Here is a 25094-nt window from a genome sequence, read left to right on the forward strand (position 1 = left end):
GAGTGAATGCAAGCAGGCTTTTTCCACTGAGGCTAGGGGAGAAAAAAACCAGAGGACATGGGTTAAGGGTGAAGGGGGAAAAGTTTAAAGGGAACGTTGGGGGGGGCTTCTTCACACAGAGAGTGGTGGGAGTGTGGAATGAGCTGCCAGATGAAGTGGTAAATGCAGGCTCACTTTTAACGTTTAAGAAAAACTTGGACAGGTACATGGATGAGAGGTGTATGGAGGGATATGGTCCAGGTGCAGGTCAGTGGGACTAGGCAGAAAAATGGTTCAGCACAGCCAAGAAGGGCCAAAAGGCCTGTTTCTGTGCTGTAATGTTCTATGGTTCTATGGTTCTATTTCTGTTAAATTTGAGAGAATAACAACAACTTGGTTCACTTGAATGGAGAGGGACTATCGTGAGCATAAGGATTAAATATAAGATCATTTACTTTTTATTTCTTTAATATATTGACATTGGAGAGGGTTCAGAGAAGATTCACGAGAATGATTCCAGGAATGAAAGGGTTACCATATGAGGAATGTCTGGCAGCTCTTGGACTGTATTCCCTGGAGTTCAGGAGAATGAAGGGGAATGTCATAGAAACATTCAGAATGTTAAAAGGCATGAACAGGTTAGATATGGCAAAGTTATTTCCCATGGTAGGGGGTTCTAGGACAAGAGGGCACGACTTCAGTATTGAAGGATGTCCTTTTCGAACTGAGATGCGGAGTAATTACTTTCGTCAGAGGGTGGTAAATCTGTGGAATTTGTTGCCACGAGCGGCTGTGGAGACCAAGTCATTGGGTGTATTTAAGGCAGAGATAGATATGTTCATGATTAGCCAGGGCATCAAAGGGTATGGGGTGAAAGCAGGGGAGTGGGGATGACTGGAAGAATTGGATCAGCCCATGTTTGAATGGCAGAGCAGACTCGATGGGCCAAATGGCCTACTTCTGTTCCTATATCTTATGATCTTAATATTTATTTTGTTACTTCATAGTGTCAAAAACAATCAAAAATCTACCATTTCTTTGAAGTTTGACAGCCAGTAAGCCTAAGGTAATGGCTTAACAACTAACAACAATTCTGTGGCTGGGGCTTGTTATTTATGAACAGAAATAGCCTATGTTGTTCAATATCTTGTTGATTGAGATTACCTGAAGAAGTACACACTGTGGGCATCCTGCTCAAGGTAAGAATGGATTTTGCAGGGAGAAGAAGACTGCCATGCAGTGGCATGCAGGTGATTTGGCTAATATGGTCATGTGAAAACTGTCATGTGATATTTTAAGATATTTTACTGACAAGGGTTTTCTTTTTCTAGCAGTCTTGCAGTGCTGTACTCCTAACTCCCACCTGGATCCACTGGCAGGTTGTCCAAATACAAATGTTTCTCCTTATCCTAACTACAATTATTATCAGGTGCGTTCATAAAATATAGAACAGTACAGTGTAGAACAGGAAGAGGTCATTTGTCCTGCCCTGTCTGCACCAACTATAATGCCAATGCAACAAATCTTATCTATCTGCATATGGTCAATATCACTCAATTCCCTACCTGTTCATGTGTCTCCCTAATTTCCTCTTATACATTGCTATGGTAATTGTTTGTAACATCTCTCTTGGTAATGTGTTCCAGGCACCCACTACTCTACTTTTAAAAAAATGCCGCACACATTTCCTCTAAACTATCCCCCTCTCTCCTTAAACCAATGCCCTCAAAGAATCTATCCTGCTCTATGAGAAAAAGATTATCTACCCTATCTATGCCTTTTCACAATTTTATATACAGCACTTCCATTGTCTCTCCTCAGCCTCTGACGCTCCAGAGAAAACCTCTGTCTGTCCAACTCTAATATACGCCAATCCAAGCAACATCCTATTGAACCTCTTCTGCACTTTTTCTAAAGCCTCCACATCTTTCCTACAGTGTTGCGATCAGAACTGCACACAATGCTACAAATGTGGGTTACCACATTTATATAACTACAACATGACTTGCTAATACTCAATGCCCCGAATGATGAAGTCAAGCATGCCATAAACTGTCTTTACCAGCTTATCCATCTGTGTTGCCATTTTCAAGAATCTATGGACTTGCATCCCAAGATTCCCCTGTACATTAATACTTCTAAGGGTCCTACCATTTACTGTAAACCTTCTCTTTACATTTGGTCTACCAAAATGCATCACCTCAAGTGTCCAGATTCAACTTTTTTCATTTCATTGCCAAATTTCCAAATGATTTGTATTTGATAAATCCTTGACAACCTTCTTACTACCCAGAGCTCCACCCATTTTTGTCATCTACAAACTTACTCATCAGATTAGCTACATTTTCATCCAAATCAGATATATAGGGTGACATTCTGTATTTTAAAAATGTATAATGTAATTGTAACTAAATATTAAGCTTGTCTCAAATCCTCCTTTTCCTATTTGAACAGAGTTTAAACCTTTTACTCTGAGTTTGATTAATGCTCGATTCATTTAGCAGAGTGAAGCATTTCTGGTGAAAACAGTTGAGTGATTTATGTAGATCTCTATTTCTGGTTAAGGTGTTGTTTCATAATACAACTGCTAATGCCATAATTTGCACTTGTTTTCCTGTAAAACCTAAAAGCAAATTACATAGTAAACTTTGAACAGTGTAATTTTACAGATTCAGAAGCAAAATACTGCAGATGCTAAAATCTGAAAAAAAAACAGAAAATGCAAGAAATACTCAGTGGGACAGTGAGCATAAGTAGGGAGAAAAATGCAGCTAATGTTTCAAACTGATAAAGAATATTACAAGAGCATTAAAGAATATTAATCAGAAACATTTGCTCTTTTTTTACTTACTTAGCTGCCCAAATGCATAATTTTGTGACAGTTGGAATAAAAATATTAACTAATCATCCACAGTAACACACAATATGCTGGAGGAAGTCAGCAGGTCAAGCAGCATCGATGGAGCTGAATAATCAGTTAATGTTTCGGTCTGACCTGATGAGTTCCACCAGCATTATATGTGTGTTACTCTGGATTTCCAGCATCTGCTGGCTCTTTTGTGAACTAATTATCCAAATCATAATTACTTCAATTCTGTGAGGTACATTTATTAGCTTTAATTGAATGTCCAGTGAAATCTGCCTCTTGGAATTCAATGTTTCTTTTCCTGCTGGTGTTCTTTTGTGGCTCTTGTAATGATATACTTTCTGTAAACTATTTCCACTACATCAGTCCAAATCATGCCACTGCAGACACTGTTAAGTTAAATAAAATGAAAATCTGCCCCATATTTTATACAGATTATTCAAGGTAAATGAGACAGTTGATGTATTAAACCAAGTGCCAATTGATCTTTTTATTTTCTCAAAAAGGATATCAGGATTCAGAGTTATGTAATCTTCAACAGCCTCAGGATGTTGCCAAGTGCTTTACCGTTGATTATTTTTGAATGAGGAAACACAGCAAATGATTTATAGTCAGCAAAGTCCCACAAAGAGCAAGGGCTAGTGAACAAATTATCTCTTTTCAATGCAGATATTTAAGAGTATTGGCTAGAATACCAAGAGTACTCTCCTATGTAGAACATCCTGTTATATCTGCTCAATTGCTAGGAGGACCTCTCTAAGAGCACCTGAAAGATGCATAGTCCATTAGAAATGTTAGAAGCAGAGGGTAGTACTATTCTTTTCCTGGGTGAATGAGATCTTCTCTAATATTTGCCTTGACTTAGCTTGCTCCATTTTCTTCCTTTCTACTACTTCTCTTCCCATTTTCACAACCTTCCATTATTTCTTTCAACTCTATTTGATTTTAAATGTACTTGACTAGACATGTTTAAAGTTTAATGAAGGTTATCTTGGTAATAATTTTAAATCAAAGTTTCAAATATAGCTTCTTTTAAAATAAAGAAAACATTCTGCCAGACTCTGCTAATAAGAAGTTCCATCTTAAATGGCAAATTCATTTGTGGGGGGGGGGGGTGACTATTATGCCTCTAATTGATATTGCAATTACCATGCCTGGTGTTCATTCTATCTAATATTACCGTATCAGCCAAAGCTAAAACTAATATTGCCTTTGGTCATCGGCTTCAACATTTATTTCCAAAAGTACTGTAGTGCTCCAGGTGGGGGGGAGGGGTGGTCATGGTCAACAGTCCGCCCCAGTTTTCCTAGTGACCAGCACTATTTATTGTTCTTGTTTTGAAATGCTTTCATGAGATTATAGTGGGATGTTCAAGTTCATTTATGCGTAGAATGGGCTGCCGGCAATGGTGGTGGAGGCAGGTACGATAGGATCTTTTAAGAGACTTTTGGATAGGTGCATGGAGCTTAGAAAAATGGAGGGCTATGGGTAAGCCTAGTAATTTTTAAGGTAGGGACATGTTCGGCCCAACTCTGTGGGCCGAAGGGCCTGTATTGTGCTGTAGGTTTCTATGTTTCTATTTATTATTACATTCTAGCATGAGTTATACAGTTATTCACATGTGGATTTGTGAGTCACCCTGACTGTAACCAGTGTGTGTAGTAATCACTTCCCCCATATGTATGTGACTGAGTGGGTTCTCTCCTTCAACCAGTAGTTGAGCTAAATGAGCTTCTTTCAACTGTCATCATGGACTGAATGCTCGTCACATTGCTGTCAGGAGTTGGAATAGAAATTGACAGCAAGATCGAAGAGCTATGAATCGGATGGAGCGCCTTAAGATCCAGGGAATAAGTTGAGGGACTGAGCAGTATGCTTCCCCTGCACCCCTGGGCTGGGCTCCTGGAGTCGAGACTCAGAGGGAGAATCTGGGAACCCAGCATCGTGCCTTCCCAGGGTACACCATTGGGATGAGCGTACCCAGGCTCCCCAATCCAGGGGAAATGGCAGAGTGCATCACCCACCTCCCTCCAAGACGTTGTAGCCGTGGTAACAGAAAATATGGCAGGTACCGCTGACACCGCCGAAGCAAGAGGAAGACCAACAGGACTCAGCAATTCATGCTACAAGGTCCACCCTGAAGCTTCACAGTTAAAATAATACCAGCCGCCTGGAGCCTTACCTGGCACAAGTCAAGCTTGCTGCATGGCACAACGGGTGGAGCCCCACTGATTTGATGGTGCACCTTGCCCTGGCGCTTGAGGGTGATGCCCTACAGGCCCTCCTTGACCTAATGCTGGCTGAGCAGTGTGACTACAGGGCCCTCGTAGCAGCGCTGAAGCAACGTTTCGGGCAGAGACCATTAGAGGAAGCAATGAGGGAAAAACTGGACAGCAGGTGGTGCCATGTGGGGGAAGCGTGGAGGCGTTCACAGCAGATCTCTGCTACTGTTCACCGCATGGCTACCCCTAGTTCCCTGCTGCGGCCCAGGAAGAGCTTGCCCTCCACTCCTTAGTAAAAGTGCTAGCGCCAGAGTGCCTTCAGTAGCATGTTAGCCTAACATCACCATCATTGCTGGCTGAGGTGCTAGCAAAGGCACGGAGGGCAGAAGCAATTTTATCCCCCCCTCACCCCCAAGATGTTCCAACGCCACCACAAGCTTGTGTCACTGAAGCAGAGGAGGAAACTGACAAGAAAGAGCCCATGAGACAGGTCTGGCCCACGCCACTCTGGCCCTGTTGTGTGCCATGGAGCTGTCTCTGCTCTTGGAGTGGTAAGGTAAGCCATGTGGCCTGGGACTGCCCACACTAGCGCCACACCACAGCCCAGTGCAGCCATCAGGAAACGCCAACCAGGCGGCACTGCTCAAGACCTCCAGTGGAATCACTTTGATGTCCTCTCCAGGTGTGCTGTTTGCATGAAGAACAAGGCTTATACATGCACTGCATGGCGGAGGGCATCAAATGACATGCTTTTGTGGACGTGGCGTCAACCATCACCATCATCCATCTGGTTGTCCTCCCCAATGTGGACCAGCCATCCCCACTTGGGTGGACAATGACGGCATCCAACTGAGTATGATCACTGTCAACTGTGCAGTGATGAGAGGGAAGAGGTGGCTGCACATCGCAGCGGGGAAAAACACAGTGAAGCACGAGGTATGGCTAGCCCATATCCAGAAGTCTTGCATCGTTGGCCTGGACTTGTTGTCCTGCTGGCGGGGACTATGTGGATGTGCCAGGGACAATACTCTATCTCGGTGTTGAAGCCGTGGCTTTCTGGCAGGGCAACTCTAGAAAGCAGACCTGACGGGGCCAGCAACAACCACCACCGGTCCCATAGTGCCCCGCCAACAGTGCAACACATCCCACAGTGGCCCATTGCAACACAGCGCAACCAAGGGCAAGTGGTGGTGGCGGCGGGGTAGACGTGCCCATCATTCACCAGCAGATGTGCAGTGAGCTGGTGAGCGACACCGTGCTGGCCTGGGAGAGGGAGTGGTTGTGCATGTGACGGCAACTGGAGTGGGCAGAGGTCTTCACCCTGGATCCGGAGATCAAAGCCCTGTACTCTCAGTACAAGTTGTGCAAAAGCTTCTTTTGGCCTGGCTGCAGGCAAGGACGTGGAGCTGTTCATGCACTGCTGCAATATTTGCACATCCCAAAACGGGCCAGGCTGCCATCCTAAGCTGCCAGTGCAACAGGACTTGGTGAGGGCTCCAGTATGGGTCTACTGCCCCACCCAGAAAGGATCATCCTCCAAGCTTGGAAGCCATTGGAAGGGGCCGGGAGAGGTGCTCAACTGCATCTCTGATGTGTTATACCAGGTCTGGTTGCCTGAGTGGCAGAAGGCAGTCATGCTTCACGGGGTTAGCTGCCACCAGCAAACCAGCAAGGCTGAAGGAAGGAAGTGACACTCTGGGTCACTCTGCTTCACCAAACAGAGCCTTCCATGAGGGGGGACGGGGCTACAGACACCCCACGGTGCCCCAGGGGACTTTTGGACTTTGGACTTTGATGTGGACCTCATGTTTGCTGGGGTAGGCTGACTCCTCAAATGGGGACACTGTAGCACTGCGGGGGGGGGGGCGGTGTTGAGTTCAGCAGCCTGCTCTGGCTTTCCTAGTGGCCAGCGCTGTTTAGTGTTGTTGTTTTAAAATGCTTTCATGGAATTATGGTAGGATGTTCAAGTTCATTTTTTGTTACATTTTAGCTTGGGTTATACATTTATTTGCATGTGTGTTTGTGGATCACTCTGGCGGTAACCAGGGTGTGTAATAATCCCCTCCCCGTCTGTATGTGACAGAATGGATTTTATCCCCAGGTCATAACACCTGGTCTGTTTCTTTACTTGTTGCAATAAAACCGGCAGTTGTGCCAAACGAGCTCTCACGTCTGTCATCATGGAATGAATGCTTGTCCCAAAATGCATGGAAAATGAAGATACCAGAGGCCCTAATCACAAAAAAATTGCTTTATTTACGAAGTTCAAAGTTCAAAGTAAATTTATTATCAAAGTACACATGCCCACATGAAAATAGATCTCTACAAGAAAATGTATATGGTGACATGTATGTACTTTGATAATTAATTTCCTTTGTACTTTGGACTTTGAATATATATGTCACATATCGAGCCCTGAGGTTCATTTTCTCTATAATAGAATAATAACCATAATAGATTCAATAAAAGACCACTCCAACCTGTGCAAGAAACAACAAACTGTACAAAATAAAAGAAGGAAATAAAAAGAACAAATAAATAAACAATAAATATCGAGAACATGAGATGAAAGAGAGTCCATAGGCTGTGGGGCAAGTGAAGTTATCCTCTTGTTCAATAGCCTGATAGCTGAGGGGTAATAATTGTTCCTGAAATTGGTGTGTGAATCCTGAGGCTCCTGTACCTTCTTCCTGATGGCAGCAGTGAGAAGAGAGCATAACCTGAGTGGAGGGGTCTCTGATGATGGATGCTGCTTTCCTTTGACAATGCTTTACGTAGATTTTGGACTGGGCTGTATCCACTACTTTTTGTAGAATTTTCTGTTCAAGGGCATTGTTGTTTCCATACCAAGCTGTGATGCAGCTAGTCAATATACTCTCCACCACATATCTATAGAAGTTTGTCACAGATTTGGATGTCATGCTGAATCTTTGCAAACTTCTAAGGAAGTAGAGGTACTGCCATGCTATCTTCATGATTGCACTTACATGCTAGACCCAGGACTGATCCTCCAAAATGATAATTTAACTTTAGATTTACAAGCAACAAGTCGATTGCACTAGAAATCAATATACATCAACAAAGGTACACAAAAGGATCAGTGCACATTGTGCTAATGACTGCTTGATCATTTGGTGGCATTTAGAAAGTTCATCACTGTGAAAAACTACTGGCAAAGAATACTAGTAAACCTAGAGCCAGATAAAAGCTTGGATTGCTGATAGCAATTTGATCTTGGATGTCTGAGTGGTTTCACCTCAAATCTGTTGGCCTTGTGTTGTTTGATGATGTTAATAGGGTACCCACAGACTCTACCGAAAATGGAGCAGGAGGTTCCTGGTTAGGCACGCAGGCAGTAAAATGGTGCATCTCTTCTGCTGCTGATGTGGGACCTCTTTCTGCTTCCAATGTATGGACACAGGTTTCTCAATGTTATCCCCAAAGGTCCTTCTCTGCGTTGAGCCAGGAATTCTCAGAAGTCAATAGAGACATTACATCTTTTGAAGGAAATTTTGAGAACATACTTGATTTTTTTTCATCTGTCCCTCTCGCAGTGTTCAAATAACATGATTATTTCAGGCATCTGGTGTGAAAATGCACAAGACATGACTGACATAATTGAGTGAACAGGGGCACAGGAAGGTGTTCAGCTTGGACTGTAGTCAACACTTGGGTAGGGGCCAGAATATGGACAAGTGTACAAAGAGATGGTGTTTTAAGGCTGGAGGGAGATGTGAGAGGGATGATTGGACAAGGTCCATAACACTTATTTGTAGTTAATTGTAGTTGAACCTCTATTCAGCGGTGGGATATAGAGATGTGATGACAATACTTTGAACCATCTAGATAGTAGTACAAAGTTATAATGAATATGGTGACATCAGCCAACAGATGTTCTACACAATGTTTTCTATGTGTGCCTTAAAAGAAATGATAGATTAGCTGCTCTGCTGTTATTTAGTCAGTGCCAGACTTTATCCTACTCTGTCACACTGAACACAAGTTTTCCTGTGATCAGTGTGAAAGGGTAGGACAAGTTGTCCAGTTCCTCAGGCATTCGGCTACCAATATCTTCTGTTACCTGGCCCATCAGTTCTCATGTGACTCCACTACAACAGAATCATTGTGCAACTTAGCATCTCTAAGAAAAAATAACTGATGTGGTATTATTTAATTCCATTTTAGTTAACTTTAACATTAAAGTGTCAGATTACTAACCTTCGAAATTAGGTAAATTTGGGCTATATTTCAGTTGGGTGTTTAAACCAGCATTTGTGTTACTCTCTATTCTATGAATAGCCTACTCCCACTTCTATTTCTTATCTTCTTCCAATCGGCAAATTGCTATAATTTTTTCTATGATTCTGTCCCACGCATCTCAGGATGCACTCCATGTGGTGGTCTACAATTAGATGCTCGGTCACCCTCAGTCTTCTTGCTCCAGGAAAAACAAGCCTAGCTGAGTCAATCTCTCCTTAGAAATGAAGTCTTTCAATCCAGGCAACATCGTTGTGAATCTCCTGTCCAACTTCTCCAGCATAATCACCTCCTTCCATAGTGTAGTGAACCATAATAAGGGTTAGTAAATTGTGGGCATGGTATGTTGGTGCCAGAGTCATAGTAATACTTACAGACTGCCCCAGCACATCACCACACACTTGGATTAAGTTCCATCATGTCAATGCTCTGTCTAATTTTCCATCTAAACTTTCATTCTCCATATTGATAGCTCCTCCAATTCATTCTCTGTTTGAAAAGTTCGTTGAAACATTTCTTGATTCATCATGGCATGTAGTTTCATGAAACTTGGTCAATTTGTTATTATGAAGCTACAAGATTGCCTTTAATATTGCCAAGTAACGTGTTTCCCTGTAGGTTTAATCATACCTATTTGGTGCAGTTTCCTCCTTGGAGCCTCATAAGTTCATCTTTTGAGCATACCTTTCCACATCACACTGCAATGGTTTTCTAAACACACTATTATCTTAAAGTCATCTGCTGTAGATTCACACAGTAAATATGAGAGTCTGGAGTTTCCACTTTTGATGCAGTTACCAATCGGTAAAAAAAACATGCCAGGTAATTTTTTGTAAATTCACATGCTAATTTGCATATGCCATAAATCAATAGTACAATTGGGAAATTTTTTAAGAAACAAAGTATAAGAGCTTTATAGATTTGTAAACAAGAAAGGATTAAATAAAGCTAATGCAGGTCATTTAGACAGGAGAAATAATATTGGTGAATAGGAAAACAGTAGAGAAGGTAGATGTCTTGCTCTATTTCATGTCTACCTTTGGAAAAGAAGATGGAGAAAACCTCCCAGCAATGATGAAGAACTACAGGTCTAGAATAAAAGAAGATCTGTAAATGGAGTCATCCAATTATTCCCTATTCTTTCACTATAGTAAATCTTTACTTTTCAAGTGTTCATCCAGTTACCTTCGGAAAATTTCTGTTGAACTGTCTACTTTAAACCATGCTTTAGATTAAAAATATACCTTGATACTTAAAGTCTCAAACCACCTCTGGTCTTTTCGCTATTCAGCTTACAATGATGCCCTCTGGTTGTTGATGTTTATGCCAGGAGAACCATAATTTATTCATGTGATGTGTCAAAATTCACTTATGATTTTCAATCCTTCCTTCAAGTCTTTCTTTTCTACATAAAAGAGAAGGGAAATGCAGCAAATCAAGTAGAATCTATCAAGAGCGAAACAGAATAAGCATTTCAAGTCAATGACTCTTTGTCAGGATTGTGGAAAAGAGAGCACAGTTTTTTTTCTTTTTCATATTTCCAACATTTGCAATTTCTTTTTCCTTTTTTATTTCAAATTCTTTTGCCACCTGCAAAGATTAGGCAAGTTCCCTTTCTCTCCTTGCACATCTTTAAAGTTGTAGAATTAATTTTATTCTGCCAATTTCATTTTTCTTGCTGAAATATCACACTCTGAATTTGTAACTTTAAATTTTATCCACTTTATATATCTATCTGTATTCCCCTGAACCCATTATAGTGTAGCTCTCCATTTGGTTCACTACATTTCTGTTATAAAGTGCTTTAGGTAAAACATATCAACCACACTATATTACTAATCTTCTTAAACAATAAAAAAAATTATGTAAGTCAAAATGCTTTTAATTCATTCATGGGTCGAAGGCATCATAGGAAAGGCATAATTTATTACCCTTTGCTCATTGCCTTTAAGCTTCCTATGTGAGCCACTCTTGTCAATATGTTAAAGGTTAGAAATAATTCAGAAAATGTGTAGCTCAGGTGGCCGATGGTTGGATTGCATTGTTCTTCAATCTTAGCAATTTACTTGCAAATTTTTCATCATCATACAAGGATCAGTGCACAGTTAATTGTGCACAATTAACGAATAACCAATGATGTCTCCTCGTATGGTAACAAAGCTTGTGCAAGTAAGTTACCAAGATTGGAGAGCAACTCGACCCAACCATGGTAAAGGTGTTCCTCCCAACATTATCAACAAAAGAATTTCAAGATTCAGACAGATGGAAGGTGAAGGGATGCCAATATATTACAGGTGTCCCCCGCTTTTCCAACGTTCGCTTTACGAAACCTCACTGTTATGAAAGACCTACATTAGTACCCTGTTTTCGCTTTCAGAAGGTGTTTTCACTGTTGCGAAAAAAAAGCAGCGTGCGATAAAAAATCCGTGCGTGATAAAAGGCAGCGCGCGCCCCAAGCAGCCGCTCTCCCCGGATTCAGAACTGCATTCTCGCCGGCATTGCTCAAACACATGCCTGTGAGCAGTCGTTTGCAAGATGGGTTCTATGGTATCGGAAAAGCCTGAAAGAACTCGTAAGGGTGCTATACTTAGCGTAAAACTAGACATAATTAAGCGTTTTGATCGTGGTGAACGAAGTAAGGACAAAGTGAGTTTGGCTTGTGGAAGCTGACGAAGATGATGTTGAAGAGGTTTTGGCATCCCATGACCAAGATCTGATAGATGAAGAGCTGATGCAATTGGAAGAAAAAAGGATAACAATCAAAACCGAATCAGTAATGATAAAGTACGACTTTAATTTTGAAAGGGTACGTCGGTTTAGGAGATACTTGCAGGATGGTTTGAGTCCTTACAAAGAACTGTGTGATAGAAAAATGTGCAAGGCTCAGCAGTCAAACAAGCCTTCCACATCAGCCACAGCAGACGACGAACCTCGACCTTCGACATCGAGGTGGGCAGAGATAGAAGATGACCTGCTTGCCCTAATGGAAGCAGACAATGACAAGATGACACCCCAGTGTCCCATCACCCCAACCCCCAGGCCACGGACAGATACCGATTCGCGAAGAATGCAGCAGTAGCCAGGAGACACATAGCACATCTTTAAGAAAAAAGCCGAAATAAACATGCTAATTAATTAAGTGCCACCCGACACCTAATTGTCGGCCGAGATCAGAGACGACGCAATCGGAAATCGGCACTGATCTGGGCCGACAATTACATGTCGTGCAGCACCTAATTAATTAGCATGTTTGTTTCGGCTTTTTTCTTAAAAATGTGCTGTGTGTCTCCTAGCTACCACTGCACCCCTGCATGCTTCGCGGATCGGTATCGGTTGGTGGCCCGGAGGGTGGGGGCCACTGCACCACCCCAACCTGCAAGGACTCAGTCTAACACACCATCATCAGTGTGCTCGGCGCTGTCTTCCCGATTCCCGTAAGTGATACTACACTGTACATACGTTATTTCTACTTTATATCAGCTGTGTATTTTTATGTGTTATTTGGTATAATTTGGCAGCTTCATAGCTTAAAGGTTACTGGAGAGCGCTTGTGCCGTGTTTTTGCCAACAGCGCTTGCGTGAGATTTTCTGCCGACGGCACTTGCGTGAGATTTGCGCTATGGAGAACAGTGCAGTAGTGATTGTGGGAAAGTATTTCTACTTTATGTAGGCTGTGTACTTATCATATCATTCCTGCTTTTACTATAAGTTACTGTTATTTTATGTTTTATGTGTTATTTGGCATGATTTGGTAGGTTATTTTTGGGTCTGCGAACGCTCACAAAATTTTCCCATATAAATAAATGGTAATTGCTTCTTCGCTTTATGACATTTCGGCTTACGAACCATTTCATAGGAATGCTCTACCTTCGGATGTCGAGGGAAACCTGTACCAATTCGGGGTTGAATTATTGGGAAAATTGAAGATGATGGTATTCTCATGCATCTACTACATTATATATTATATAATCCATGATTTTGCTAGATGCTGTAGGGCAGCGGTCCCCAACCACCAGGCCGCAAAGCATGTGCTACTGGGCCGTGAGGAAACGATATGAGTCAGTTTTACCTTTCCTCATTCCCTGTCATGCACTGTTGAACTTGAACATAGGGTTACTAACTGTCCTGTATTTGCCAGGACATCCCGTATATTGGGCTAAATTGGTTTGTCCCATATGGGACCGCCCTTGTCCCATATTTCCCTCGCTAAGGTTGAGCGTTCCTATGAAACCTTTCATGCCAAAATGGCGTAAAGCGAAGAAGCAATTACCATTAATTTATATGGGAAAAATTTTTGCGTGTTCCCAGACCCAAAAAATAACGTACCAAATCACACATAAAACCTAAAATAACACTAACATATAGTAAAAGCAGGAATGATATGATAAATACACAGCCTATATAAAATAGAAGTAATGTATGTACAGTGTAGTCAGGAAGATTAAGCCAAAACCGATTTGTGGGGAAAAAATCAGCACATATGCACATGCACACGTCACATAATGCGCACACAGGTGCTTGCGCAAGGCTTCATGGTCATGGCAGTCTTTCTCGGGGTAAACACAAGTGTCCCGTATTTGACTGCTACTTTTGTCCCTTATTTAGGAGTGAGAAAGTTAGCAACCCTAACTGTAAAAGACATGTTGAGGTGAGTTTAACCCTACTTGAACATCACCACACCCCGCCCCCCCACCTCCGTTGGCCCGTCTGGTCCGCAAGAATATTGTCAATATTAAACTGGTCTGCGGTGCAGAAGAGGTTGGGGACCCCTGCTGTAGAGGAAGTTGTTGTAGTATAATCTATAAATTATATACAGTACATTAAACAATACATAATGTTCTGATCAACCAGATGATATTGTCATGAAAGATGTTGAGTTTCCTGAGTTTTACTGGAACTGCATTAACCCAGGAAAGTGCAAAGTATCTGTCATATGTCCAATATCCCTTGTAAGGAGTGGAAAGGCTTTGGGGAGTTAACAGATTAGTAAATTGCCAGAATATACTTTCTTTAGACCAAAAGCCCAAGTTAAATTTCTAGTCAATTGTGTCCTCACCCCTCAGGAACTTGACAGAGGAATATATATTAATTGTCATGCCAAGGGACGATGATGAATTTCTCTTTTTGGTTATAGTCATTGTGCACTTTTGTATCATGAATATTATTTCTCTGTTCAAGTTATTCCTCTGACACTTCTCTGTTCAAATTTTGATACTGGTCTTGTGAAAACTGACTGCTTCAAAATCTGACAAATTGTGAGTGGAACTAAACACAGGGAATCATTAGCAAATATTCCCACTTTTGAATGTATGAACTGGGGATTGAGGAAGCATCTAAGGATGCTCAAATATTAAGGCTTTGCCCAGTGAAGTGAAGATCACAGCCTCCCTTAATTTTTTTACTTCCAGATCATTCCAGAGGAACTCCTGTAGTATGACTTGGTGCTGAGATGATTTGCCTCTAACAACAACAATTTTTTTTGCATTGGCCAGTGGACTATTTGTCCCAAACCCAATGACATCATAATTATTAAAGGTCCATGGTACCACACCGTAACAAATTTGGCCAAGATGTCAAGTGCAGCCTCTCTTACCTCAACTGAAAAAAATTCAGTCCCTTTACTATCATTTGGCCAAGGGCTGCAGAAGTTCTAGAACAGAGAGGCCTAGCCAAATGTAAACAAAGCATCAGTAAACAGGCTATTGGTGAGTAAGTTCTACTTAACGCTGTCAATGTCATCTCTCATTTCAGGAACAGGATAATGAGTTAACAATTAACTGGACTGGATTTGTTCTAAGTTTTGTGAAAAGGATATACCTAGGCAATTCTCCATTTTATCAAAAAAGTTGCAGCTATATTAGAATGATTTGCCGTTAACAAAATTATACCAACTTTTATTTTATAAGCTCTTAATTTAGGAAGTGCCAGCCAAATTTAATTTGGATTATGACTTATAATTAATATAATATTCAGTCATATAAATCACATAAATTCAGCTCCCCTTTGTGTATATGTGATTAGCAGTCAACATAGACCATGCAAAGAGAAAGAAAGTATTAACAATAGGGACAGCACTAGACCTGCGTTATTTCAAGATATTCCTTATTATACACACATTTACAGGAATATAATTTGGAATTAACTTCCCTGGAGTTCTGCTCACACAAATTGAGAGTAATTAAGAGTATTCTGAACATTGCAGAATGGTCATTTGTATGTTATCTAACAAGAGGTCTCTTAATCATGATCTCTGCTGGGCCTTCAGTATAACCAGGAGCAGAAGAGGAAGGGCCAACAACAAATCTCCCTCACAGAAGGCTAAGGAAAAGGAAGAGAAACTCTATAGCCAAATTCCCCAAGTTTTTTCTTGAACTATGCTCCTATATCCTATGTCCAAGGAACTACGTATCCAAATTTGATATTTAGAGTCTTTTCAAACGAGGATAAAATATTGCTATACCTATGCCAGGCTTGCTCTACCCATGAGGGTGAAGTCACAGACACCCTTAATTCCTTCCTCCAGATTACTCCACGTTGTGGCAACTATACAGTACATGTCACAATTTGCACCTCATCGCTGCATACAGGATGTATGGATAAAGTGCCCTGTTAAGGAAAGTGCAATTCATCCATGAATCCAGATTTATCAAGCTTTTGATCTTCTTGGAAGTTCAGACAATGATAAACTCCAGTCATGTAGTGCCACAGATTGAACATGGAAGGGAACAAAGAATGGAGGTGTTCTGTCAGCAATAAAGAAAGATGAGGGTATACATTCTGACCTTCAGATTCACTTCACTATTTTAGAATACAGAGAACTAATCTGTGCTTGAACACTGCAAGATTTAGTATCCACGGCATAGTGGTACCTGCAATGACAATCCGTATCATTGAAGTCTCACGAAGATCACTACTCTCTACTACCTCTATGTGTAGGATCAATAACAATCAAGGATGTTCTCTACTTGCAATTTGAAAGGCACTGGCAAATGTTGTATCTTATTTAAAAAATAGCTGTCTCATGCGTTGCAACTACCATTAGCCACCCAGAACATTTGCCATGATCGAGTATTGACTTAAAATGTACATTTTGTGCTATTCTCCACCCACATACCATGAAAACATTACCTAGAGAAGCCTCAGATATGCAATCCTTGTCGATAGCAGCAATTCACAGAACTTGGAATTGCAATGGATGCTGGTATGTAGTAAATGTCAAATAATCCATGCCACGGAACAGAACACAAGATTCATTTGGAGAAGGTGAAATGCCCATCAATGGTCTGAAGTGGATTATGGACTACTGTGTGGGTGCTTCTGTCCCCGTGTCTGGAATTTACTTTCCTAATTCTCCAACAGAGCACCGGAGATAATTCAGCTAATTCAACAGTCATCATGATACACATATCAACTGGATGAAAAACTTCAAAATAAGTCTTTTCACAAGGAAGAATCATTAAAATGAGGAAAGAAATCAGGGTTTCTGATTTATGCTCATGCAAAAATAGCACTGAGCATTCATTTCCTAACCAAAGCTAACTGATTTTCATTTCATTTCTCTAATAACCCATTACTCTTCAATGGCAATTTTCTGTCTGATCAGTGTTGTACATTAAGCTGCTTTTCTAATTTAATATGCATTCTACAGTGAATTGTTTGCCTAAAATACAAGTATTATTGGGTGGCTTTACTCACTAGTTTGCAGATTCAAAGATAGACAAGGAAATTTAGTATAGAATTATAATCAAAAATTTCAACATGAATTGCATCAGAATAATAAAAAATACTGTAACTATCAACAATTTTGAAGAAAATTAACATTACAGTCTCCTGAACCAGATCCCATTCAAATCCATTGGAGTAACGATTAGTTGTACTGTATATAAAATGGAAGTAACCTGCTAGGATGCAGGTAATTACAGTGCATCTTTGAAGATGCTCATTCTAACTGCAAATTTTAGCAACAACTTAGGACAGTAGGAGATGAATACAGATGTTTTTGGTTTGGTCATCTGACTTTCATACGGCATAACTGGCTCTCCCATTTCATGTCAAATTTTCAAAGCGTCTTTTGTATGGGTAGGTGGCAGAGGCAGCTGATCAAGAGAAAAGAGCTCCTTTAAGTTTATTATTGAGAAAAATTTGAAAAGCCATTAGTAGCCTATTAAGCATGGTTTCTTGGTGACCAGTTCACATTGAAGCAATTCCACGCATACTGAGTTACATTCTGTTTGTGCTCACTAAGTATTTTAGCATGTCTTCGTAATCTACACTAAATAATCTTTAATGAAGTTCAAAGTTCAAAAGTTCAAAGTAATTTTTTAATCAGTGTACATATTTATCACCATATACAATTCTGAGATTCTTTTTCCTGCAGACACACACAGCAAACCTGTAGAATGTAACTATAACAGGATCGATGGAAGATCAAGTAGAGCATAGAAAACAACACAGTGCAAATGGAAATTTAAACAAATAGCAATAAGTAAAGAGAGCATGAAATAACAAGACAAAGAGTCCTAAAAGTGAGATCATTGGTTGTGGAAACATCTCAATAGATGAGTTCAGTTCTCATCTTTTGTTCAAGAGCCTGATGGTTGAGGGGTAGTAACTGTTCTGGAACCTGGTGGTGGAATTCCTGAGGCTCTTGTACCTTGTACCTGATGGCAGCAGTGAGAAAAGAATATGGCCTGGGTGGTGAGGATCTTTAATGATGGATACTGCTTTCCTATGACAGCATTTCATGTAGATGTGCTCGATGGTTAGGAGGGCTTTACCTGTGGATGTATTGGGCCAAATCCACTACATTTTGTAGGATTTCACATTCAAAGGCATTGGTGTTCTCATACCAGGCCGTGATGCAACCAGTCAATACGCTCTCCACTACACATCTACAGAAGTTTGTCAAAATTTTTGATGTCAGGATGAATCTTCGCAGACTCTTAAGAAAATAGAGGCACTGTCGTGCTTTCTTTGCAATTACATTTATATGATGGGTCCAGGGCAGGTCATCTGAGATAGTAATATTCAGAAATAAAAAAATATTGACCCTCTCCACCTCTGATCCTCCAATGAGGACTGGCTCATGGACCTGTGGTTTTCTCTGTCCTAAAGTCCACAATCAGCTCCTTGTTGACATTGAGTGAGAGGTTGTTGTCATGATGCCACTCAGCCAAATTTTCAATCTCCTCCTGTATGCTGATTTATCACCACCTTTGATATGACCTACAACAGTGGTTTCATTAGCAATCTTGAATATGGTGTTGGAATTGTACTTAGCTGCACAGAGTGAGTACAGTATGTAGTCCTGTGGTACAGCTAATGGAGATTCCAGAGGAGATATTTTTGCCAATCTGAACTGACTCGGGTCTGCAAGTGAAGAAATCCAGAATCCAATGACACAAGGAGGTACTGAGGCCCAGGTCTTAGAGTTTACTGATTAGTTTTGAGTGGATGATGGTATTAAATGCTGAGCTGTAACCATTAAAGAGCATTCTGATGTATGCATCAGTTATCAATGGGCCAGAAAATAAATAGACAATATAGCCTAGCAGAATTAACAAATGGTTGGGGCAAGTGTCATTCAGATCTTTTTTGCTTACATAACTGCCATTCAAAAACTAGTCAGAAACTAAGCAAGATTTTGTTTTCAGGGACATGCATCCAGGCCAAGAGGTCTATATTTCTCCATGTTTTCTTACTGCTGGATGAGAGAGTTGAAGGTGTTAACTAAATCAGTGACTGAATTGAGAGTCTTCCCTGCCCTTAAGATCAACTTTAAAGCAGGCAGCATAGGACAGAATATAGAAAGGAGAAGAGGAGAGATTGCTTTTCAAATAGATCCTTGAAAGCCATGGATGAATTCAAGAACATGGTGAAGAAGATGTATAACACTGTTTTCATGAATAGTGAGTAGTAGTGCAATCACTCAAGTCGAATAAGTTGTTCTCCTAAGGGTTTGTCTGTTGGTGTGTCCTCAAGTGGCTGTAAAGGTTGATCTGGGAGTCACTTATTCTGGTGCAGTGTGGACACAAGTAAGTGGTAGTTTGGTTAGTAATTGGGTCTTTTGTTGCTCATTCTTTCTTTTCACAGCTGCTGCTTGTTCTCTGTGGCACAGCGGAAGTCGCTGTCATGAGGCGCAGCTCCCTGTTGCTCAAATTTCTTCCAGGTGCATCTATTGAGTGCAATGTCTTCCCAGTTTTTAAATGAAATGTTAAATTTCTTCAGGCTGATTTGATACTATCATTGAAGCAATTTCTTTGCCCACCAGGGGTTTACTGACATTCTTTCAAATGGGAGTAAAAGATCTGTAAGTGCATCTGGTCCTCAAAATCTTTTGTAAGATTCTTTGGTGGTATTGTTCCAGAGCTTTCAGGTGGTCCATGATTCAGCTCCATACAGTAATATAGGAAGAACGACTGCTCTATAGACCAAAAGTTTTGTTTGGACCTGTAGGTTGCGGTCCTTAAAGATTCTTTTCCGTAATCTTCCATAGGCTTCACTAACACTACTCAGGCAGTGGTTGATCTCTGAGTAAATGACTGCCTTTGAGGAGAGAATGCTGCCAAGGTAGGGAAAGTAATCTACATTTTCAAGGGCGATATCGTCAACTTTTAAGGAGGACTTCATAAATGGTTGGGTACTTGCTGACATTGGGTCTGTGTCTTTTTAATGTTCAAAAAATGATCCAGGGCTCTGTATGCCTAGGCATACATTTAGGATACATGCTCAGGATACATTTAGAGGTCTTCATCAGAGTTTGCTGTTCTTGGCATTGTCATCCACATACTGATGCTCCATGATAGTGGTGGTGCTGACATTGTTCGTGGCCTTGAACTGGTTGAGGTTGAAAAGCCTTTTGTCCATTTTCTACTTGATTGAGATTCCCTCTTCCAGGTCTTGGCCAGTGAGGTAAAGGATGGCAGCAGTAAAGATGGCAAATAGGATGGGTGCAGTGATGCAGCCCTGTTTGACTCCTATCTTGACAGTGAAGGATTCTGATCCAGCGCCACTATTGCTGAGTACTGTGGTTGACATTCCATCATGCAGTAGCCTCAGTATTTATAAGTACTTGTCAGAACAGGCATGTCTTCACAGTATTCACCAGAGAGCGTTGTGGTCTACTATATCAAAATACTTTGGTAAATCTATTAAACCCAAGTACAAGGGTTGTCTTTGTTTCTGGCATTTTTCCTGTAATTGCAGTCATTCCTTTTCCCAGACCTTCAGCAGCAAGGCATAACAAGAATGTCCAGAAGTTATTGAAAACGCTGGGTCTGCTTAAATCCACCATGCTCAATACCTGCAAAAACATCCTTGGATACAAGTCCAGAAGTTCCTTCAGTGCCACCAAAGCAGTCTATGGTCCAATTTACTTAAGATTGAACCCCCTGCACTGAAAGGGTGGGAAGAATTTGCTAAAGGATTGGCAGGATATCGGTGATCAATGGAGAACCACAACACATGCTTGCTATTGAAGGTTTATGGACATACCTTTGTTGGGCAGCTTGTCCCATCTGTGGAATTTGTATGCCTATTTGACAGATCGGTCTTTGATCTGACATATACATGGTCTTGCAACAGTATACTACCTGCTGGTTCACAGTGAGATCCTGGAAAATGTACTCCATTTTCCATATCTCAAGAGCCATTTTTCAGTAAAGACAGATAATTATGATGAAATTTACCACAAAGTCATTTTAAAGTTTTAGCACAGCATCTAATCAGCTAATGAAGAGAACATTTAAAGATAAATCTCACAGATCTAGCACAAAACTGGTTAGCAGTAATTCCTATCCTCCAACATTTCTGAAACCTGGACCATCTACAATGAGAAGTTTGAGATATTGCAAAAATACTACTGATGTTGACCCCACAAAATCCTCCAAAATCAGTAGAAAGAATATGAATCAATGCCACACCCTCTATCAGGTCAACTTCTCAACCCTTCAGGCCCTGGCTATATTCATTTAGCAACACGGGAAAGCCACATTGTTCACACAGCCAACACTAGATTCCTGAAATAGACAATGTTTAAGAAAATCATAAGATCTATATGAAGACTTTCAAATCAGTCACAAAAAAATTCCAAACTGCCAAGTGTTATGTTTGAGTCCTTAGGCTATTGAAATATGTATCAAATATATCAGAATTTATTACAGACTTTTGTTGCAGAATAGTATATAGAACATAGAACAGCACAGGAACAGGCCCCTCAGCCCACAGTTTTGTGCTGAGCCAACTAAAAATCAAATCAAAAACAGCCAAACATTAATCCTTCCTATTTACACCATATCCATATTCTTCCATCTTCCTTACATCCATGTGCCTATTTAAGATATATTTGTCTCTACCACCATACCAGGCAGCACATTCCAAGCATCTACCACTGTCTGGGTAAAAAACTATCCCTCACATCCCCCTTGTACCTACCCCTTCTCACCTTCAATGCATGCCCTCTAGTATTAGACATTTCAACCCTGGAAAAAAAATACTCTCTGTCTTCTCTATCTATACCTCTCATAGTCTTATAAACCTCTATCAGATCTCCAGCACTCCTGAGAAAACAGCCCAAGTTTAACCAGCTTGGTGTTATAGCACATGCCCTCTAAAGCATGCAGCATCCTGGTAAATCTCTTCTGTACCCTCTGCAAAGCCTCAACATCCTTCCTATAATGAAGTGGCTTGAACTACAGATGTGGCCTAACCAGAGTTTTATAAATTTGCAACATTGAATTCAATGCAATGACAAACAAGAATTCCATAAGCCTTCTTAACCACCTTATCGACTTGTGTAGTCACCTTCAAGAAGTGATAAACTTGGATCCAAATATCTCTCTGCTCAGCAGCACAGTTAAGGATCTTGCCCTTAATAGTGTACTGTCCCCTGGCATTTGTCCTACCAAGGTGTAACACCTCACATTTATCTTGCTAAACTCCATCTGCCATATCTCTGCCCATATATGCTGTATTCTTTGCCAGTCTTCTACACTATCCACAACTCCACCAATCTTGGTATCATCCACAAGCTTACTAACCCACTCATCTATATTTTCATCCAGATTATTTATATACATCACAACACATATCCCTGTGGGACACCACTAATTACAGACCTCCAGGTCAAATAAGTCCTTTCAATGACTACTCTCAATTTTCTATGTGCTGTCTTCTGTTCTGAATCCAAACAGCCAAATCATTGCAGACCCCATTCATCTTAATCTTCTGGATTAGTCTCCCATAAGCAACTCCTGTCAAACAAAAATTAGTAGATTAGAAAAAAGTAAACAGCCTTCTAGACCTCCACATTACAATATTTTAGAGCATTCCACTTTATGCCTGGATATCCTATTCATTAATTGAAGCAAGAGTACAGAACCTAATGGAATAGCAACAGCTTAAGGACTCCTTTTCTCTATCAGAGCTCCCTTCCATTGAAACATAGGAATTAACACCAGGTTATGTAGGAATAAGTTACAGAGAATCAGCCAGCATCATCTCCCTGCCATAATTGACCAGCCATGACAATATGTTTGCTTGCATTCATCTCAGTTACATTTATTTATTGCATCACAGAAAGAAGTTATTTAGTCCATGAAGTCTCATTCCCTTCCACATGTTTTCCTGAAACAGTACTCACATTTCTTGATTGTCATTCATTCGAGGGATGTGGGTTTTGCAAGCTGAGCGAGCATTTAATTACCCACCCTAATTGCCCTTGAGATGGTGGTGCTAAACTGCCTGCTTGAACCACTGCAACCCATGAGCTGTGGGTATACTGACAATACTATGGGGGTAGGGGGGATTTTCAGGTTTTTGGCCCAGAGATACTGAAGGAATGGCAATATATTTTCAAGTTAGGATGTTGTGTGGTTTGGAGTGCAACATCCAAGTGTTGATGTTCCAATGTTTTTTGCTTCATGTCCTTCTAGCTGGTAGAGGCCATGGGTTTGGAAGGTTCGGAAAAGGAGTCATGATAAATTGCTGCAGTAAATGCTACAGATGGTACAAACTGCTGCTATTATGCATCAGTGGTGAAGAGAGTGAATGTGAATAGGGTGCCTAACTAGCTGGCTTCTATGTCCTGTATGCAGGAGTCCCCAATCTTCTTTGCACCGCGGACTGGTTTAATATTGACAATATTCTTGCAGACTGGCCAGCGGGGGCGGGGGGGTGTTAATCATGACCAGAATATCGGTGATAGGTCAACTATAAGTCACTTATAAGTGGCTAATACACTCAACTTTGTTTCTAAGAGGGTTTATCTAACGAATTTAATATTAAACACACAGCGCATATTTTCCTCGCATGAATATAGTGATAAGTCAATTATAAGTCGCTTATAAGTCAATAGCATCATAACATTTTAAGTAACATTTGGATATTAAACACAGTGCATATTTTCCTCATTGCATTCATTGCAGAAAACCCCGCTTCGCAGAGATATGATGTTGGAAATGGAAGCAATGTTTTCAGTGCTTTCGCGGTTATCTCAGGATATTCAGCCTTGACTTTGATCCAGAATGCCAGCAGAGATGTTATGTCAAACATACCTTTCAGCCCACCGTCATTTGCAAGCTCGAGGAGCTGACATGGATGATTCACCAGGGACATCCACAAATGGGTCACGGACCCATTCCTTTGCACATCTTGGGTCATTTGTGTTTGAGAAGTAACGCTCGAATTCTGTCGACAGTGAAGACAGGTGATTGTGCACCAGCTGTGAGAAGGACGGTGCAGCCTCAGTGTCTCCCAAAATCCCAGCTAACATTGGAAACATGTCAAATATGCCCCTGTCCACTCGCCGTCCCCACAGTTCCAGTTTGGCTTTGAAAGCAGACACTTTATCTGCCAACTTGAAGACAGTTGTCATTCTCCCCTGAAGTGACAAATTGAGTTCATTGAGCAGGTTGAAGATGTCACACAGATAAGCGAGTTTTGCTATTCACTCCTCGTCACTGAAGTGTGCTGCCAGTAGTGACTTTTTTCCTGAAAGAAATCTCTGTAGCTGCTCTCTTAACTCAAAAACCCTGGCCAGGGCTCTTCCCCTTGATAGCCACCTGACTTCAGTGTGTAAGAGAAGGCGTTTGTGCTGTGCATCCATTTCCTCGCAAAGCTGCTGAAACAGACGTGAGTTAAGGGCTTTTGCTTTGATGTGATTGATGACTTCAACAACGTCACTCAATACGCCGTTAAGATCAGGTGACATTTTCTGGCTAGCCAGCAATTCCCTGTGTATGACACAGTGTGTAGACTGGCATTCAGGAGCAACCTCTTTGACTCGGGAAGTGAAACCAGACAGCCATCCAGTCATAGCTGCAGCCCCGTCTGTGCATATTCCAACACAGAATGACCAGTCCAGTTTGCCTGATATGTAGTCATTCAAAGACTTGAATAGTTCTGCCCCAGTTGTGTTAGTTGGCAGCGGCAGTGCACACAACATATCCTCATGCACATGGTCTTGAAATATATTTCACACATAAACCAGCAGTATTGCCTTGTTGTCAACATCGGTAGATTCATCAACCTGGATAGCATACCATGGTGACTCGTTAAGCCATTCCAACAGCTGTGCTTTGATGTCCTCCACTATGTCGTCGATTCTCCTTGAAACTGTGATAGCTGAAAGAGAAACCTGTGCCATCTTGTTAGCTGCAGCTTCTCCTAACAATTCACGGCACATGTCCTTAGCAGCAGGCAGAATCAATTCTTCACCAACAGCGAAAGGCTTCTTAGCCTTAGCAATACGGCTAGCCACTGAGTACGACGCT

General features: G+C 41.1%; 1 protein-coding gene across 1 annotated transcript in view; it reads left to right on the forward strand.

The window, feature by feature from the left end:
- Positions 1 to 25094, forward strand: part of hsf5 (heat shock transcription factor family member 5) — a 76942-nt gene that overhangs the window by 39758 nt on the left and 12090 nt on the right. The window contains exon 3 of the mRNA XM_072243656.1: positions 1311 to 1408. Coding sequence (XP_072099757.1) covers positions 1311 to 1408 — 98 coding nt within the window. The remainder of the gene's footprint in view (positions 1 to 1310; positions 1409 to 25094) is intronic.

This window comes from Mobula birostris, chromosome 25, assembly GCF_030028105.1.
Source record: "Mobula birostris isolate sMobBir1 chromosome 25, sMobBir1.hap1, whole genome shotgun sequence".
NCBI classification, from domain to species: domain Eukaryota; kingdom Metazoa; phylum Chordata; class Chondrichthyes; order Myliobatiformes; family Myliobatidae; genus Mobula; species Mobula birostris.